Source organism: Chaetodon auriga, chromosome 19 (genome assembly GCF_051107435.1).
Source record: "Chaetodon auriga isolate fChaAug3 chromosome 19, fChaAug3.hap1, whole genome shotgun sequence".
Taxonomy (NCBI): Eukaryota; Metazoa; Chordata; class Actinopteri; order Chaetodontiformes; family Chaetodontidae; genus Chaetodon; species Chaetodon auriga.
The window spans coordinates 19,866,440-19,887,652 of NC_135092.1; the positions used below are offsets into that span (position 1 = coordinate 19,866,440).

The 21,213-nt window shown below is 42.0% G+C and overlaps 1 protein-coding gene across 1 annotated transcript in view; it reads left to right on the forward strand.

Moving 5' to 3' along the window:
- LOC143337931 (netrin receptor UNC5D-like) overlaps window positions 1–21,213 on the forward strand; it is a 145,628-nt gene that overhangs the window by 105,077 nt on the left and 19,338 nt on the right. Inside the window, exons 4-9 of the mRNA XM_076757947.1 lie at window positions 56–159; window positions 12,718–12,892; window positions 13,937–14,104; window positions 16,866–17,030; window positions 17,287–17,319; window positions 18,979–19,164. Of these exons, the coding sequence (XP_076614062.1) occupies window positions 56–159; window positions 12,718–12,892; window positions 13,937–14,104; window positions 16,866–17,030; window positions 17,287–17,319; window positions 18,979–19,164 (831 nt within the window). The remainder of the gene's footprint in view (window positions 1–55; window positions 160–12,717; window positions 12,893–13,936; window positions 14,105–16,865; window positions 17,031–17,286; window positions 17,320–18,978; window positions 19,165–21,213) is intronic.

Sequence of the window (21,213 nt, forward strand, 5' to 3'; positions counted from 1 at the left end):
TCCTTCATGCTGTTGTGGTTGATCTTTAATGCAGGCTGTTTATTCTCTCCTTTAGACCTGAGGAAGAACTTTGAGCAGGACCCCCAGGGCGCCGAGGTGCCTCTGAATGGCATGATTGTGTTGCACTGCCGTCCCCCAGAGGGAGTGCCTGTGGCGGAGGTGAGGGCTTCTTGCACTTCAAACACGTAACATTTTCTCCTGCGTTGCCTGCAGAGGAGCAGTCATCTGTCTGCTTTACTTACAGTGTGATTCTGTTTTCATGCCACAAGCTTTTGTTGCTCTGCAGCCAAAGACACATCTGCACTTTTCCCTTCAGTGCAAGCCACAGCTGAAGACGCCATTTGTTTAATTTCTCAGGCTCATTCTGTCGAAGTTGGAGCGATCGTTCGTCCACTGGCAGCGATATCCACCCGTGTGCTATGTTCTGTGGTTAAAGGAAATAAGGCTATGACTTATTTAGATGTCATGTCTTCATTTCACTCTCGCTGTCATTCCCTCTGTCCCTCCTCGCAGACTCAGTGTTTATGTGTGTGTCTGAAAGAGAGAGCCTGTCATCGCCATTTAAATTTTTACGAGGAATATAAAATGAGGCTGTTGTGGACAGTCCTGTCGAGTGCTGCGTGTTGTGCTGCGCTCTGATGTCGCTTGCCTTCATGTGAAGGCTCAGCAGGCAGATATGTCAATATCAAAGCCCGAGCGCCATCGCGGACTGCGTAATGCAAAGCGTCCGAAGCTTTGTGTGAGCTTAAAGACGCATTTCATGATCCATACATAATAAATCATCAATAATTAACAATGCTAATCATTAAAGCTTTGTTTACATCAGTCATAGGACAGAAATATATGTTTTATATCTTTAAATATGATGTGTTGAAGAACATAAATGGTTGATTTTTCATCTAGATTTTAAGCTTTTTAATTACATTCGGCACAATCAGAATGATTGGGACACTCAGCCCTTTTCTCATAATTGAGGCTCTTTTCCAGCACATTGGATTTGCTATGAAACAATGATGAGGTTGAAGAGCTGAATTCAGTTTTAAATCCCTTCAAATCTCAAGCATTTCTCTATAACATTAGTTATTCATAGGCAGCAATGAAGGTTAGAGGAGGAAAAAAAACATCTTATGGTAGTTTTTATTAAGAGTGTACCCCACAAAAAATCAGCCAATCTCCTTCATCAGGACTGTGTGGGTGTGGTTTGATCACGTTTGATTGACAGTGACCAAACAACCCACCGACTGTCATCACAGGATGATTCATGTTGCAACTTTACAGAAATCTCTCATGTGAAGAAACCAAAACTGTTCTAAGTTTGGCAGGAAAGATGTCATCACTCATCAAAAAGATGATGGGCCTGTTTCATTTCAGGGCTTATGTTGTTTGACTGTGTTCACATCTGTACTGGGTGTTCGTCGCCCTTTTAGTATGCTTTTGCAGGACATTACAGCAGTGATGCTAAACACATTTATACATGCATTGACTCGAGATTATTACTAATTTACCACTAATTCCCCAGTTATAACATGCAAATTGGTAGGAAAGTGGTAATTCAGTGTAAATCAGTGAAATAATTGACATTATGCTGCAGCATTGGACGTATTATGAGATTCACAGTCTTCAATCTGAATGCAAACACCAACAAAAATGCAAAAACCAGCCTGCATGCATGCATGAACGTGAAGTATCTGCTGATCTTGACGTGTTGTCTAATGTTATGAGAATGGCTGCCTTTGAGATGCATTCAAAAAAACAATGTTAGCATTAGCAGCTAGCTCACCAACTGATTGTGAGAGACTACTATATTAATCATGGTTTCCTGCCATTGATAATGAATTAATCCATGGAATAGACACACGTCCACTAAAGGTTTCTTACCTGCACACGTCTGGGCTCAGATGAACGCACCCTTCGACACAGAGTGTGTTCTTATTTGTGCTGAAACAAACAGACCTAAGAAGCTCTAACCATGTCATATCAGACCGGTACATAAACACACTTAAAGGCTGACCTCAGTCCAAGTGAGCATGTGTGCATGCATCACTTGCCACCAGACTGAAGCCAAAAAGCCCCGGAAACAAGCAAGAAGTGAGCAAGCAGGAAGAAGTCTGCAGGCACAAACCTGGCAGGTCATCAGTGCTGCTCCGCTCTGAGCGAATATTAGGACTTTTAGCAAGTGTTAAACATCACCCGCTTTGTCTGTGAGCTTTTGCTTTAAACTTGCAGGAATATTTATCGCTGCTCTTCTTAAATTCAAGCTGAAACTGAGCACTTACATGTGAATGTGTATCTGAAATTTAACACAGCAATGTTCGTTCTTTATCGTCATATTAATAAAATGTTGATCACAGTGTCGAATTGGGTATTAAGGCTCCTCAAAGATGACCACCGACTCCCTCCACCGCACACATAACGCACATAAAACTGTGTTTGTGCGTTTTAGGTGCGTCTCTGTCTATTTGTGTGTGCGGCGTGTGTGATGAATGATTCAGCTCACTCAAATGGAGCACCGGTGTACCGACGAGTATCCCCCATGCATTGTGGTCATCAAATAGGCAACTCCTCATGCATTCATTTATGTGTCTCTGGCTAACAAAGAGAATGGTAATGGTAAATAATGCAGGGACAAATCCAGCTCCCTCTAGTGTGACTTGCACTGGGAGAAAAAAAAAAACACTCAGTCAGAGTCGGGATGCGGCTGTACTTTTCTCTTTTCATGACTTTCGGCGTTGCTGAGAGGTTAAAGCCTTTTTTTGTAACCAGCGCTGTGAAATTTGGCTCTGAGAGAAGCTGCGGCTCAGCTACACTTTGAGTTTAAGGAATTGAGGTCATGACGCGGCGCATCTGTTGAACTCTATTTGTGTTCCGAGGCGCATTTATTTTGGTCGTGACATTTATTTAAATCTTTAATACTTCTGCAATTTTCGGCTGATCCTGATGGAAATTAATACTCGTGTCGTCGAAGAAATGCAAACAGTTAATTTTGGGGGGGGGGGCTGACAATAAACGCGCAGCTGACAAGATGCGAGTGGAATGAGGTCCGACTTTGCACGCTGTTTTAAAACATAAACGCCCCACGCAGCTCGAAATCCCCTTATGTCGCTGCTCTCTTCGTGTTCTCAGAGGCAACACTAGCAGCGAGAGAGGGAAGAACTTTATCCGCATCTCAGTGTAACTAAGCCACCCGGGAGTTTACTGGGCTGCTGTGTAGGATGTTAATGAAAGTCAGAGAATGCCACATTATCTGTCCCAGCAGTGATAGAGGCAATAATCTGTGCACACTCTTAAGTCCGACCACAGAGGATGTATCATAGTAAAACAGCTTAAATCCACTTCACTTTATTGGTGACAGGAGTCAAGATGGCCAAATCTTTTCACTTGGCTCCACTTTTTATAGACAGGGAGCCGTTTAGGATGCAGATTACGTTCGGTGTGATGTTGGAGTTATCACATTATCGGCTCTGATTGGAGCACAATGATCGCATGATGTTGTTTCTTGAAGGTGGGCTGAGTCATTATGGAGGAAGAGGGTCCATCTCTCCTTCTTCACAGTGTTAGCATGCTACATTTAGCATCCCTCCACCTCCCCTCCTCTTCCTCTTTTCAATGACTCACCCCTCCTTTAAAGCCAAATTAAATTTCCTAATCTACCCACGTCAGAAAGTAGTATACTTTAGTCTATTAGAAACATAACTGAAGTATAGAAAGGTCAGTACGAGTACACTTCTACTTTTTGTGCTTCATTTAAAGTATGTTTGACATTTGTGTACTTCTAACTAGATGTCTTAATGTTCCTCTTAAATGAATATACTAATTCTGGTTTAAATTTTATTATTATAAATTGGAATTAAGTGTACCTTTGACAACTGTACTAAATTACCTAAATTACCATTACTTTTAATAGTAATAAAGTGTACTTATTATCTTATTTTCATGTCCTTTGGGATGAGCATGCTGAATTAAAGTTTACATTAATTTCACTTCATTTGAAGTATATTTCAGTATATTTCCAACACTGGTCATGTAATACAGTTGTACTGCAAGTGTGTTTCGCTGCTCATGAATCCTGATTTTCACTGCTGTACTTCAGTACACTTAAAATTTGTAAAACGCCAATTTAGCAACTGTTTATACTTCAAGCATACTCAAGTGTTACGCAGTGGTACTCAACTTGAGTACACTTAAGTATACTCGAAGGTGACAAAAACAGCACGAAGAGTACTTCAAAAAGTATAATTTAAGTATAATATTTTTCACCTGGGCGTGCTGAGGCTCGTGTAGTTAATTGGTCGACATTGAAATTACCAAAAAGAAGATATTTGGATTTTATTCATTTGTCCGCAGTCACAGCGCCCCCTATGTTCATAAGCTTGATTGGAGTGACAGGCTGTCGTGTGCGGGAGGTTGAATTTGACTTGAGAAGAATAAAGTCTGTAATCCAATCAGAATCATCGGAGGATAAAATCACGCTCGCAGTGATGACTGCATAATGAAGGTAGCTCGAAGAAAACAATTAGGGCGCCATCAGAGCCATCAGGGAAGCGTCATTTTCTGTGACACGACTGCACTTTTTATTCATTACATTTTGTAGCCTCGCAGAGCGACCTGCATATCTCGAGCTCACTTGTCATGATGGGATATTATTTTGGAAAGTATCTGCAAATGACTGACTAAGCACAGTCGCTGAAAGCCCGACCAATCAGGGCTGTTTGAGACCTCCAAACCTCATAAAAACACATTTAAATTAGCTGGTTTGAATATCAGCTGGAGCATGGAGCAACATGGCCTATTTTCAGGCCTCAGATTTTAATTCTTATGAATTATTAATCAACTAAACTGATTTAGGAGGTATTTGTCACAATCAGGAAAGCGATTATTTCATCCTGCATGAAGGTTGTGTGTGTCGCTAAAGTCCGACTTGCACGGCTGACTTTAAGTGACACCCAGGCGAGTATCTAGTCTTGCCAGCTCTAAACCAGTGAAGTGAAAATGTGCCTCTGCTTTGTAAGGTCATGCAAAAAAAAAAAAAAAAAAAAACGTGTCCAATAACTTCAGAGAAAAAAACAGTTTTACAATCATTAGCCTCGCATTAACCACCCAAGTATTCTTTACCAAGTGTAATTAATCATCAAGCCTCTCATCCAAAGCCATTTGCAGTGCTTAAAATGTAATTATTCAGTGATGAACATAACATTTCCAGAGATGGTGTGGAGATAAACCAAGGACACAACAAGGGTTTAGCCACCCCCGCCTCTAGAATATGCTGCTGTCAGATTTGGAAGGCTAATTTGTTTAAAGCAATTTCATGAAAGTCATTGTTGCATTGAGAAAAGGCCATAGATGACTGAGGGGAGGCGGCGGCGGGGGGAGGGGGAGTGAAAGGAGGAGGGCGCTCGTTAATGAAACTCAACCTTAATTGAATCAGATGGAACAAACCCTACTGCAATGCTTTGTAATCGTCTTCGTGTCGCTTTCACTTCCCATTTAAATGATTGTAAATGTGGGTCATTACATATGCTTTCAGAATAATTGAGCGTTGGGGCCTGACGCAGGGAGGAAGGGGACCGACTCCAGCAGGACCCGCTGTTTTTTTTGTGCGTGCGAGTTTGAGTCGAAACCTTTCTGCACACATCCACAGAGTGCTCGAGGCCTGTCGGCTCTCTCATCTCAACCCCTTCAAACAGCTTGAAGCTATCAGAAAAAATGAAGCTCTGCCGCCTGGTTCACAGACCCCCCGCTGACCATCTGATGCTGCTCTCAATATATCATGAGCTCATTTCACTCGCTGTCCACTCCGGCTGGAAACAAACAAACAAGACAGAAAACTTCGAGAGAGACGCAGTGGGGATCAGTTTTCAGTTGAAATGAGCCGCTAATGGTCAACATGGCGACCTTGATGCCTGCCGACGCCACCACCAGCAGAGCGCCATCAGGCCTGCTCGGCTGGGGTAGGTGTGGTGTAGTTCAGCGCTGGTTGCTGCTATCTAAGTGGAACAAATTTGCCAATTAAGCAAATCCGTTTCCTGTCCTCCCCAGGCACTGGCTTATCAGCCTCATTTGAGTCTGTCCTGTCCCTGCCTTCTCATCAGCATGTGCATCTCTCTATCGCTTTCCCTGAAGGGGAGACTCTAGGACCGACGTAGAATGCAAATCACACTGTGGGTTTATGCACTTCCTGCAGCAAACACTGGAAAAGACTGAAGGGGGGGGGGGGGGGGGGGGGGGGGGGGCAGAGTGAGTGCGAGATGAATCAAAGCAAAAACATAAGACGGAAAACCAACCAAAGGACAAGACGATTATTTTAATTTACTGGAGAGTACGAATTCTCTGAGATAAGGGGCATCAGAAAATGAACACTCGCCACCAAAGAGAGGATTCACATAAATTCTACTCCTACGATCACAGAGAGACTGCGGGGACAATTATGTGGTCAGTTACACTGAAGACGACAACAGCCGAGGCTTTAGAGAGGCCTAAAGAAGCTGCACCTTTCTACTTCACGTCTGTTGCACTCATCCCTTCTGCTCGCTGAGCTCATTCGCCCTTTTGTGGAACCAATTTGCAAATTAATCAAACCCATTTAACAGCCTCGGTTGTTGTCTCCTTTGGTGTAACTGACCACATAATTGTCCCTCTGGTCCAGTTGGGACAGCAGGAACGCGATTAGGAATCAGAATCGAACCGTTTCCAGATGAGATGTAACGTTAGCCAAATGAAAACACGCAAACATGTCCGATGTCTGCGAGACACAAATGAGCACAATTACAAAACAAATGAAGAGAGAAGAAGAACAATGGGATGTACAATCCATCCACGGTGTGACACAGAGCCAGCGCTGGGAGCAGATACAGAAAGACCCTGAAAGATTCAACAGTGTTGCAGAGAGGGTGAGTGAATGATCGTCAGTGAAGGGCAGATCGATACCGCAGTGATCGATACGTCAACACTCCAGCACAGCTCACTCGTTATCGATACCAGCTAAACCGGTTCGATTAGAAAGTTGCTGTGTTTTTAAGCGTGGTTGCAGAGCGCTGGCGGGCATTAAAAGCGCCTAAACGCCGCTGAACGGACTCTGGACCACAGCCGCCGTCCTTCAGTCTGCTTCTCTGAACGTCGCAGTGATTGATTTAAGCAGACGTGTGAAATTACCTTTTTTATTATTCATGACATGATTAAGTCTTTCTTGTTTAGTGTAAAAGCTAAACAAGTTTGGAAGGTTTCATGTGGTTTACATGTTCAGATTCACATTATTATATTTTATGAAGAGCTAATATTCATAAAGAACATTAGAATCATATCAGGAAATTATGTGACCTGTCAGCTACCCATAATGATGCTGCTTCACTCTTAAATTATAATTCTCCTCAATGAGCTAACCACAGATAACACCAATGTTATTATTAATATTATGCATTAACAGTATGAGCATCAAAAAAATACAAAAAGTACTATCATAAAAGTATTTCATCATGTCAGAAATATAGATATTATACTATTGCATCATGATTATTGATGCATTAATGTGTAAGCGTCACTTTAATGTTGCAGCTGGTAAAGGTGGGGCTAATTTTAACCACTTAAGATGATGTTGGGTATCTTAATCTCTAATAATCCATCATAATTTAGTGGTAGACTATGTTTTGTATTAACAATATCAATAAATAAAGTGAAAATATTTCAATATATTCAATATTTGCTTCTGAGACGTAGCGGAATATAAGTATAAAGTAGCATAAAATGGCAATAAAGTAGCTCCAAATTGTACTTGAGTAAATGTACTTAGTTATACATTCCACCAGGGCTGAAAACGCACTCGGGCAGGCTGGGATGAGCCTGCCAAGAAATCTTCCTTCCTCCATCCATCCTTGAATCCTCAATGAGAAACTGAGTGGCATGTCAGAGGGCTCTGCAGTGCATGCCAGCCACTTTGCAGAGGGTTGTCATAACGCTGGAGGCACACACTCCTTCGGTGGTGGAGTAATGGGGGGGGGGGGGGGGGGGGATTGGTGTCGATACTGACCCTGTTAAGCAGATTGAGTGCCATGATGTGACTGATCCACTTTCATTAATTAATGCTCAGTGTTTGGTGCCTCATGTTACCTCAAGTATATGAGAAACTATGATTAAAAAGTTAATTATAAGCCACGAGCTTGTCGCCTCATCTCGTATTGACACATCCTGTAAGAGATGCCGCCGATGGGGATTGTCAGTATGGCGTCAGGGCTCGAGCCAAGGTTTAAAACAGCAGCAGCCATCAGTCTATATACCTGCGTTAATACATTCTACCTGCACAGAGAACGCAGCATAAAAAAGCTTTTTAATGGTCGGCCTGACTTCGGTCAAGTCAGTTCCTGTTTATAAGTAGGATGAAATGTGTCAAAGGCTGATGAGTAATGAAAAATGCAGTGCCCTCAGCTGGTTGAGTGGTCAGGTGTGCCACCTCCGGAGTCACAGGTGCTTCCTTAATGGCATCAAATCCCACCTGCACTCCATGTCCAGTACCTGTGCTCTGCTCTCATCCCCACTCAGTCAGTGTCAGAGTACTGAAAAGTGATGAAAGTTTGATCACTCGCCCTCTTTATGAAAAGATATAAGCCTGGCTCAGATTGAAGAAATCACCTCAGTTCTTCTGCAATTAAACTACCATAATTAAGTTTATAATGTTTAAGTTCATAAGGTTCGTTTGTTGACCTCATAGTATTGTACTGCATCATAACGGGTAACACAGATTTAATGCATACCAATGACTTCACGCTCGCTTTGAGGTAGATTGTAAATGAGCAAAAACACTTCTGCATTGCTTTAATACCTGATTAATGTAAAATGGCTGCTACATAGACAGTAGTTGCACATGATTCATGTGATAGAAATTCCATTTGTCATTGAAAAAAATGTGTTTAATATAATACAGTCTCCGATTTCTTCTTTTTTTTTCTTTCGGCAATGCATTTAGTTTTTCTCTGGATTTCCTGAGGTGACATATTATCCACTAAATGTTGAAATATATTTAATTTACGCGACATAATGGTTAAATCTTGGTAGCTGTCAAGATCAGTTTTGGCACTGCTCTATAAATATGCATCCCTTCTGAATCCTTGTCGGGAGAGAACAAAGGGTTGAGGGTTAATTTTCAATTCAGTGAATTCCCCACATTATGTTTCTCCATCACACTTGTTTATAGCCGCCTGCAGGAAAATACTTGTAGCTGTTTTTTTTTTCCTCCCTGAAATAAATGGAGGTGTTTTTCCAAGTAATTTGATATGTTTTTGAATTGATATGCAGTGTTTGTAGTTGCAAAACTGACAGTAATAACACTCAACTCGTGTAACTATATGGTCTATTCTTATTAACAGCTGGTCACCAAAAGCTAAAGATATGAAAGAAAAGACTGGAGCTGCAGGATGAATTTTCCTCTAAATGTGACTTTTCGCTTGTATAACAGCAGATACCTCCTGGTCAGTTCAGGGAGTCAGCTGTTGGTTCATTATCCGCTCGGCTTCTAAAGGCTTCGTCTGTCATAGTGTCGCGCTGCTGTTTTCCTCCTGCCATGCACGAACTCTTCAGATCCCACCGCCCCCTCCCCCGAACCCCCCTTTGGTCCCTGACATCTCCCATCCATCTGCAGGTCCACTCCCTGTTCCCCATCAGCCCAGTAGCATATACAAAGCCCACTCATCCACTCATTCCCTGCCAGATTGTCTATTGTGCTTCAGTCTCAGCCATCCAGCCATGTTCTTTACCTCCCTGAGTTTTTTATGATCCCTTCCTGCCTCAGGGCGCCTACTTGCTACACTGATCCCCTATTGGATATGTCTGCCTCATCTCCCCCGCCTGCGTGGTTTTGACTTTTCAACCTCGCGTGAACTTGAACTCCGTCTCAGAGTCGTGCTTTTGGGTTTAAAACATTAGAGATGTTTAGTCTTACAATAGAGGTGCCTTTGAGGGAGGATCTTTTCAGATACTGCAGACAGTACACAGACTGTGTATAATGTGACCCTGGTGGAAACAACAGAGCTCACCTCTCACATCCCTTTTTGTGAAAGAGGCTGCATTATTTGCAGAGGAGATGATAAAGCACAAACCTCCTATTTGTCAAGGTTAATTCTCTGTTTCCCAGACACTAGACAGAGCCGCAGTCGATTGGAGAAGGCAAGCTTTATACAATGAGGGGAAGAACAACTGTGTAACAGACTTTACTCTGTAAGACTATAAGAGCTTATAGACCAGATAGATAGATAGATAGATAGATAGATAGATAGATAGATAGATAGATAGATAGATAGATAACCACTATTATGAAACCACAACATTAGGTGGGTTTTGTATGATTAAAATAGAAATTTGCACTATTTTTCCACCGTGGAAAGCTGAAACTGACTGAGCTTCCATAACTGACAGTAGCAGCTGTGGATAATGTGATCGAGCCGGGACGGCAACACAGGGGTTGATTAGACATTGAAAGTGTAAAATCGTGAAAGGCACAAATATAAAGACAAGAGTGACCGGTGCGGCCCACCAGTGTGTTTGGTTGGGTTGTCTTGAAAGCTGTGGAGCCAAATGATGAAAAAAGTTAAATCAAAGGCACATGATGAAAAACTTCTTGGGCCATCAAGAAGAGAAAAAAACGATTGTGACAACATGACTCCTGATTTATTGATTTCCCAGCTCAATTTTTTCATCCGAGGTGCTTCGAAAGAGCAAAGCAATCTCTGAGTTTGTTGGCTGTTGTTGTATTCCCTTGGCAAATGGACACTCTCTGCAAACACACACACACACACACACAAACACACCGGAGTGCAAGCCCGCGCACAAACACATGGAGCTCCCAGTAGGGCGGAGTTTTTAATCCTCAAATACACTGCCATAAATCAAACCCCACTCCCCCATGCCCCAGCTCGTCTCTCTCAATGAAAAGCTCAAGCCAGTGGCACATTAATAGCAATTTACAGCGCCAGTCATGCGAGGAGAGGAGCATCAACAGAGCGTCCTTTATTTTGTAGTTCCTTATTACTTTCACTCACGACACGGCCACTGAATTGGTAACGATAGAAGATGTGCCCTACCTACTGCATCACTCCCGACAGGATGTCATTCATGTTATGCCTTTACCACAAACCACTAATCTTGCAATCAGAATATGTCCCCTCACTTCTCTTCACCAATGAAATGCCATAGTTAGAGAGACTTTCTGTAGTCCTGTGTTTCACATTAAATAATTATATTACCCTGGTATAACAATTCAACACATTCAAGGACGTATCTCAGCCCTCTCGTTTTCTGTACTGTATTAAAACCTTTGTCATGTAGATTGAGAATGCATATCAAGAGTGCGGTTCAATCTACAATCTGTTTTTATCAAATAATCATACCACTGTCTATTATTCTACTTTCAATTAGCATCACTGAAACACATGTAAAATATGCAGCTGCAACAGTTAAGCAAATATGTGAACGCCTTTATAAATACTGTTATTCAAAGGTAATAACAGGCAATTATTTGTATTGCACATTTCGTATGCAAAGGCGATTCAGAGTGCTTTAAATAATGCATTGAAAACATAAAAGAAAGGAAAACAGCCTCAAATATTGAAACACAGATTAAAAGAATGAAATGAAATGAAAGAATGAAGGAAATTAAAATGTTAAGAAGAGCGACATGAGTATAGGATAGGAGGGTAAGGTGGTATATATATAAGTATATATTTATATATACATATATATAGCTATGTGTTTAGCAGTAGATTGTTCTCTGCACACCATCCTGCAAGACTGTTGATAAGTTTGCTAATCAGTTTCATGAGGGAGATTGTGTTGAATGCTGAGCTGACATTAACAAAGAGTATTCTGATGTAGGTTTTTTTGTGAAGAATGGGTGGAAGACGGTGACAGATTTTTTTTATTTTGCTGTGGCAAGTTACAAAATTGAAGTATGAATAAATAAATAAAATTCAAAAAAGATAAATACATCTTTGAATAAATAAATAAGCACACAAATAAATGCATTGAATTGCATATTTGTATATTGCATATTGCATATTTAATAATAACAGAATAACAGTGAGAAGTTGGAAATGTTAGTTTAATTCAAGTTATAATTAACAGTTGAAAGCTTGTGAACTGCTGAAAATAAAAGATAAGCACTTGAATTAGCTGTTAGTTAGCTAAAAGCAATAAATAACATTAGCTTAAACGGTTAGCTAAATGTAATGGATAACCAGCCGGAATAGTTAGCTAAAAGTTTTGACATTGTTAGCTGAAAGTGATGAATAGCTGAAGCAGCTAATAGCAATGTATAAGCAGTTGAAAACTTTAAGTAAGTTATGAATAAACAGTTAAAACAGCTTGTTATCTGCTAACAGTGGAAAATAAGCAGTTGAAATAGTTAGCTAAAAGTAATGGAAAAACAGTTGGAATAGTTAGCAGTGTACAGTAAAAGTATCGCATTAGCTAGCTCTTGAAATGGTTTGCTAGCTAAAGCAGACTAATGAATAAGCGGTTAAAATGGTTAGCTAAAAGCAACGGCTAAATGGTTGTGTTGATTATGAAAAAATATCGTTAAGATGTCCACTTTAATGTAAGTCATTATGTTAAATAACATCCACTTTCTAATGGAGGCAGGTGATGGCACCTTGAGCTCATTTGAGGGTTTATCAGGCAAAAAAAAGGTTGGAGGTAAACAGCAGTGTTTATGTTATTCATGTACTGTACTGTTTTCAGGTGGAATGGCTGAAAAACGAAGAGCCTCTCAGTTCAGAAGGTGTCACTGATCGAAGAGGCGACCATAATCTCATCATCTCCGAAGCCCGTCTGTCTGATTCTGGAAACTACACCTGCGTCGCCAGCAACATCGTGGCCAAGAGACGCAGCGCCACAGCCAGTGTTGTAGTCTATGGTAAGATTTCAGATTTCAGGTTTTTCTTATGTTTCAAAAGAGAAAACAAAAAGGCACGACGGCAGAATTCTTTAGGATTGCAGTACACATGATCAAAACAGTGTCAAACAGCTTTCTTGTCTGCATCAAAATATCAATTTTCTCGACAGAAATAGGTTGTCAAATTGGCACCGTAAGCAAAATTCCCCAAAGTCATTAATATAAAAGCACCGCTCAGTCACAGCGTGTGGTCTTTTTTCACACAAGAGTCTAATGAGCAGGTAATGGGCAAGTGATCCCTCGTGTAAAAACAAGGAGACACAGCCACAATATTTACAGGAACTCAATGGCGGAAAGGCAGTGATGTGGGCTGTCACAACTCCCCGGCTTTTATCTGCCAGCACGAAACGCCTTGCGTGGAGCGCTGTGTGAAGCTGCAGGCCAGCACTGTTTCCAGCATTTTAAAGGCCCACAGAGAGCTCTGCAGAGACAAAGGAGGATAAGTGAAATTATAAAGTCGTACCAGCACCACCTACCTTCACACCAGAGGACCACCTTGTTAATTGGAGTGTTTCGGTGCTGCTTTTACTGACCTTTCATCCTGTTATTTTTTATTTTTTCAGGAAGGACATTTAGCGGCTGTAGGAATTCATCTAATTCTTTCTGACACCCCGTTGTTGAGTCCCATCAATCATTAATTTCCTTAATGCTAATGAAGTCTCTGACAGCCTTACTACTCCTGATAGCCTCAGACAGATGTACAGTAGTGGAACAAAGTATTTCTTCCTGTGCCCCCTGAGCTGATTAGTCAATCATCCGGTATTATTTTAAGCAACAAATTAGAGGAAGAAGTTTAAGTGAAAGGAAGGGAAGACACCATTGATCATCACTGTAAGAACACCTCTTTCTTTTCCCCGTTAAGACATTTATTGTCACCTTCGAGTGAACCTCCGTGCTGTTTTTAATGACGGGAAGTACAGTATATTGTTAACTGCAGAATGTAGGCCAGTTTTCATTCTTGCAGCCTCTGTTCATCCCTTTCCCTTCGTCCTTTTGCGCACGCAGTTAATGGAGGCTGGTCGTCGTGGACGGACTGGTCTCCCTGTAACGTACGCTGTGGTCGCGGTGTGCAGAAACGTTCTCGCACTTGCACAAATCCAGCTCCTCTCAACGGGGGAGCCTTCTGCGAGGGCATGTCGGTACAGAAGAGCACCTGCAACACGCTGTGTCCAGGTGAGCACAAAGGCATGCTGGAAGTCTGCATGCTGTTCGTGCTTGTGCATATGCTTGAAAGCAAAGTCTTTTTGAGTGTGTTCTTCCACCTCACAGGTTCCAGTTAATAGCTCTGTTCAAATCGACTCCAGCAGTGTGTTCAAAACTCTGGAGATTAGAGATTTAGGTGCTGAAAATTCACTGCATTCATGAGCTTTATTGTGAAAGTGGTCACTTCTCGCATTAAAGCAGTGCTTCTTTTTTTGCATGGCCCCCCCTTCTGAAGCTGAAAAAAGTTCATGCCCCCCACCCCACAACTTTTATTAGTCATTAACAATGAAGGGGAAGAAAGCAACTTATGACCTTATGAAGAAAGGATCCAATTGAAGATCAGCATCATCAAACTTTTGTTTATCTTCACTGCATAAATCATATTCGTTCAACTTTGTTTCTGTCCTTATTTTCCCCCTGGTCATCCATGTGGCTCTATGTCCCCCAGGGGGGCGCCACCTCCCACTGTGAGAACCGCTGCATTAAGAGAAAAGTGCACCATTTTGAGGAAAATGCTCATTTGTTTTCTTGCCATGAGTTACATGTGAGGATTAATATCTGCCCATTAAACACAAAGCCATAGCCAGCAGGCGGCTAGCTTAGCTTTGCATAAAGACTAGAAGCAGGGGGGAACAGCTTGTCTGACTCTGTCCAAAGCTAACAAAATCAGCCTTCCAATACCAAAGCTCACTAATTAATTCAACATCTTGTTCTATACATCGCATTGCATCGGTGAAATTTGCACAGAATTCCCACTACAACCGTTATTTTCTTTCAATGCCAATTTTACACTTTTACTCTATTCTTATTTCAAATGTCTGATGTTTTTATACACAGTGGCACGCAAAGGTTTGGTCAGTATTTCTGTTACCTTGAAAAGTGAAGTGAGTAGAAGATGGAGTGAAGATGAAGCATCCTATTCAACATTTTAAGCAAGATTAGTGCATTATTTTTGTTTTGTACAATTTAAGAGGGAAAAAAATTAATGGAGCAGCAGGCAAATTCTGGGCACCCCAAGAGATTTGAGCTCTCAGATAACTTTTACCAAGTTCTCTGACCTTAATTGGCTTTGTAGTGCTATGGCTCGTTCACAGTCATTGTTAGAAAACGTCTGGTGACGCAGATATCAAAGCTTAAGTATCCTGACTCATTCACGCCACTGCATTTTCTGTTTGTGTGGCACAGCGGGCTACGGCTACGACTGCATGCCACTGTGCAATCACGTATTGAATGATGACGATGGAGTGGAAACTTTTATTTTTGTACAAAAAGCCATTTGTTGAAGTTTTAGGAGGAGTTATGTGCGAGTCTCATCACCATCACCGTTGCTAAGACTAAACAAGAAGTAGTGCAGTGTTCAGCCCTCTATAAAACCACAATTTGGTGTTTTTACAATCGGCCTTTGTAGAGCTTCAACAAATGAGACAATAAAATTTTAATTAGTGATCTTTAGAGGTGCTGGCATAGAAATTATTTTACCTTTAGGCAGAGCCAGGCTAGCTTTATGCTAAGCTAAGCTAACCATCTCCTGGTCAGAGCTTCTTGGTAAGAAAGTGAATAAGTCTGTTGTTTGAGTTGTTCCTTTAAAAATGCTGCTGTTTGGTCACCAGCATGGAATTTCCAATGTCAGCAAGTCCTTGAATGCGTCAGTGTGGAGAGGTGCTCACAAACGCATTACCCCACAATATTAAAATTAATGTGACAAAAAATAAAGGCAACAAAATCCTCTCTGTAATTGATTACCCCTGAGAGTTTTAAGTCCCTCTAAGTTGATTTTAATACCTGAAATGAACAGAGAACTGAGGCAGCCTGGAAGGTAAGACATCAGTCGAAAAGCTTTGTCGCACCAGCACCGGTTACACTTCAGCGTCAATGCAAAGCGTGTCTCCACTGCTGGTAGTGACAGTGGTTTGAGTCTGAAATCTAATGCAGTGCAGCTTAATTAAACAGCAAATGAGAGGAAAATTAATGGAAAATGAGAGAGTAGTGGGGGAAAAAAGGGGGAAAGAGAACCAAACAGCAGGTTGTGAGAGGAAGAGCAGAGCAGCGGTTCCAGTTATCAAAACGTCCGTGTAATCTGCTCTGCATGAGTGTTTTTTCTAGACAAGCCCAAATTTATGATTTCAACCACAGCACCAGTATCAAAGAAAATGCTCATCAGGTTTAAGAAGAAAAAATTATCAGGGGAAGGCAGTGCATTCCTCCAAACATTATCTCCTCTTTGCCAACTGCCTCCTTCTGAAGGATTCTTTCTACCGCATTTGAGTTTGAACATAAACGGGGTGCATTTGCGTTTAGATTAGCAGGAAGAAGGGAACCTTTAGAGCATTTGGAGGTGGAAAGGAGACTTGATGGAGTGTGGCATAAGCAGAGTGTCTTTGTGCTCCAAGTCAGCAAGACGGCAGAACATTCTGGCACCCTGAGGAGGAAAATGTTTTCACATAGATAGCAGTGCAGCGCCTACCTTGAAATTGTTTTCTCATAAAGTCCCAGAAACTTTTAACCGAATCAACCTGGTGTTTGAATCTTTAACAAGAGAAGTGAGCGTCTTTGTGGCGTCAGTCTATCCTTTCTGTATCTCCTTCTCATCTTGTTCTTTCGTGCGTCGAGTTTGTTCACACGCGTAGCCCGGAGTGAATTAAGGGATGACATTGTAGTCTAAGCATGCATTATGCACGTCAGATCTGCGTTTGTGTTCGTAAACATTTGTGTTTGTGTCTGATTCCCTCAGTGGATGGCAGCTGGGGAGAGTGGAGCGAGTGGTCGGCGTGCAGCGCAGACTGCGAGAGGCAGCGCAGCAGAGAGTGCACGGCGCCGGAGCCCAAGCACGGGGGGCGGCTGTGCGACGGCGTGGCGCTGGCTACAGACAACTGCACCGGCGGCCTCTGCACACAGAGTGGGTAACATCACCACCATCGGGACTGTGTCATCAGATTTACTGCTCATCATTTTTGGCAGTGTGGGCTCGATCCTGATGGTCATTATAATCATGCTCATTAGCAGCGCCCTCATCCATCTTCATAATTCATCCACTCCACGTGCACGACACGCAGCGTGCACGGCCGTGGACGCATGCGCAGGTAGCAGTCGAGTAAAATTAAAAAAAGGTGCAGGAGAAACTCTCAAACTCTGATGTTTCTCTGTCTCTGCAGATCGGAAGCTGCTACATGATGCTAAGCCGCAGGGTGAGTTCCTCCTTACGTCACTTTAAAGATATAACTGTCAACAACGGCGGCCTTGAAGATCCTCACCAGAGAAATGCGTCCAATAATTTAGTTGGTATGATGACCAGACAAAGCTCCACATCCACTGGCTGCCTCTTTGTTTGCAGATAGCTTCACCGCTCTTGTTTAGTGTCATCATCACCATTATAAATTACTTACACTGGGGCTGCTTGTTTCAGCTGTTGCTAGGCTGCACGTCTGCTATTTATTAGAGATGTGAAGTAACAAAGCCCATGTTTGATGGGTGAGGATAGAACCAGCACAGTGGTTTTTTATTGAGGACCATCGGCAGCAGCCATTTGTTTGATTCAGCGTGGTGAACTGGCAGTAAGTGAGAGAAATGTCTAACTGGTGATCAGTCAGTAATTTTACACTAAGAGAGTGTTTTGGCCTAAAATGGGAAATAACACTTATATTGAGACGGCTGGAAAGTAGTCATGAAAGGGGATACATTTTCATCCATTTGTACAAATGCATACTGTGTGTTGGGTCATGTCACTTGTTAATGGACTGCAGCAGTAATTAAATTAGAACACCATTTACTGCTGTGCTGTGAGAATCAACATTGTGCAGTTTAACTGTATTCTGCAGGTACAGTTGTGTCACTAACAGCGAAGGAAGCTGATCAGTTCTTACCATCACTACCTCAGTTCTACCTCTATGCCCATATACTGTAAATTCCAGCCAATACCATTATTTTTAAATACAGCAGGTAAAGTATTTAAAGCCTGGTGCTCTGCCTCTGTACATCCCCTGCTTTATGCATTATTGCTGTCTGGCACAATGGGCCCTTTATGCGTTGATTACTGCTGTGTAGTTTGCACAATGAAAACACAACTTGCTACCTACTAACACGCAGCCACATGTTCTCCTTACTTGTCCTTTAACACATTTGTGTATTTTTGTTTGTCACAAGCAGGGAAGAGAATGCAGCCAGGCTGCCAAAACTTCCCAAGCCCTCAATTAACCTGCTACTGTAGCTGTTAATGCCGCTTTGCATATTTTGTCCATTTCTCCTCATTTGAGCTTCAGGCTACTTAGAGGATTTCTCTGCATGTCCTGTTTCAGTGCAGATCTCATTATCTTTTAAGAATAAGCTAGCAGCCCCTTTATTTCCTACTCATTCTTTTTCTTTGTGGAGTCGGACGCCGCAGTACTGGTGGGACCAGATAGAGCGTAATCATTGCCGATGAGCTAATTTAATGAATTGGTTTTGTCACATTATCCCAGTGGAACGCAGAGTGCCTCCAACACCAGAGCCAAGCAGCGTTTGAAATGACAGTCAGGTGCTGGGTTGATTATAATCGCCTTCCTTCCGAGGTTCCTCATTAGTAGCTTTAACACTCCAGGATGGAACAATGAAGCTGTGCATCAGGATGCAGGGCGAACGAACAAGAACAGAAAACAAAAAAGGCGCTAAAGTAGTTTGAAACCGAGGTAGACCTGACTCCTATAAAAGACTTTCAAAACTTTAACTCAGCTGATGTTTCTCGGTAGCAGCTTTTCAGTTTATTCTGGGAGAAAATGTCTCCTCGCTTCCTAATTAAGTGCAGTCAACTTAGAAAGGAAAAAGTGGCTCAAAAATGTGCTCCTCTCTCTTACTCACGCTTACTTTCCAAGGTGTGGAGAACAGCAGTGATGTGGCCTTGTATTCAGGCCTCGCCGCGGGGGTGGTGACGGTGGTGCTTCTGATCATCGCTGTCACTCTTTACCGAAGGAGCCAGAGCGAGTACGGCGTGGATGTCATCGACTCCTCCGCCCTCACAGGGGGCTTCCAGTCCTTCAGCTTCAAGACGTCTCGTCAAGGTGAGCCGGCGACCGTGCGTCGTACAAATCTGATTCCCGCCGAAAACTTGTGCCATGAAATCCGGTCGGGGTCAGGGTTCCCAGCCAAACTGGGAGGAGAAAGACTTTGATATGACATCAACAAAGCAGACGTATTCTGTGATCAGATTCGATCAGGATCCAAAAAGTTTTGTGAGATACACAAGCTTTTGTTTTCTAAAATCAGATACGCACCATTTCTAATGCTTCCCGAAATAATTTCCCTCTAATAATCTGATGGAGTCGTGTGCACATCCTGATGAGGACGGCTTCAGAACATCCTGAATATTTCACCAGTGTGCTGTGTGGAAAAACCCAGCAAGTCGTGTGGTTAATTCGCTGGAGTCTGGTGCCATGTTGGATGATTTATTTAATTAATTAAGATGCGTGCTGTTGATTCGTGCATAATTACGCTCTGCAAACCTCATAAATTAAAAAGCAGAGTTGAAACGCACCTATCTGTCCTGCAGCTGTATGATAACTGCAGGTACTTAATCAACTAACAGAGAAGGGCCTCATGCGGTACGTAGACCCGGCACTTTTGGTTTAACCCATCACAGACAGAAGATACAAACACTGGTCTTTCCACTTGACTTTGCAAAGAGAGGTTGTTAAGGAGTAGTTAAAAACAAGTACTACAACTGCTCTCCACCACCTAATTTACATGAATACAACCTCAGCTGTGCTGCTGCACCCGCCATGGCTCGCAGGGTTTCATCTTTACTCCCAAAATGAGCTCAAAAACACAAGAAACAGCCCTGCACTCAATGAAAATGGTGTTTGGATTGCAAATACAGAATTAGGTGTCTTTGCTGTGTATTGTGTATGTTATTAGTGTATCACTCAAAGTCAAACATATGAGGATTTGATTGATGTCCTTTTAATAAAGTAGCAAACTGAAAAGCAGCTTTATGACTTCTCTTGCAATCGTGCTATTTTAATTACTTTGACATCTCACAAGACAATAAAAATCTGCAGAAAGTCAAATTAAATCTGCAGTTTTTCCGGGTAAAACAGTGAAATGACATTATGATATAAATGAAGTGTCAGTCTCCTCCAAATATAACAGCAGCGCCCGAATGAGGACGGGAGACCAGACACAGGTCTCATTTTTCAGCTTCGCTCTATGGGTGAAAAAAAACATACAACACACACACACACACACACACACACACACACACACACACACACACACACACACACCCAAAGGATGCTGAATCGAGTTGCTTACAAGGATTTTCATTCAAATAGTGTAAATGTGCTCACGTATTAATATCACTGTGTGTGATTTCAAGCCTTACTGTGTCGTACTTATATGTATTTGTGTGTGTATACATGAATTATGCATACATTTCTTTGCATTGTGATATAACAAAATGAATTATTAAAATGCTTTAGGGGCCAAAATGACTGCATTTAATTTTTCAGTTTGTTCACTTGAGCCTTGTGGAGATTCCTCTGTCTGTGCTGCAGTGCACTAAATGTCCTATAACGCAGAGAATAAAACTTAATCAATGAAGCACACTGTGCATTTATTGCTTTATTGCAAACATCAGTGTGCCACGAGCAATGAGTGCTCACTGAACACTTGTGGTAACAAGCACATATTGTGTCCTAAACAAATTTACAGCTCTTATCTATTATTACTTAGACTTTCTGTGGAGCCATAACTCAAGCAAAGTGTTGAACAAGAAGTACCTCATCAGGGTAATGAGTTTGTGGCATTATCGGCTGGTTTTATGTTACATATAACAAAACCTAAGTTAATTATTCATGAATCCAAAATTAAAAATGTAATTTATCGGTGTTTTCATATTTTTTTCTCCCCCCCGAATGGAGCATTTGCGGTCTCGAAACATCAGAGCTCAGAGGCGTGGTGTGTTTTGCCCCACAGATTGAGGCATATTTTTACAAGGCTGGCATTATGGGTCGCCACAGCAGCAGCTCTCAGCAGGGTATAATAAAGTTCATTTTGATAACACAGCAGTAGGCAGGGAAAGCTTTAATCTTGGTCCCTGTTCCCCTTGATAG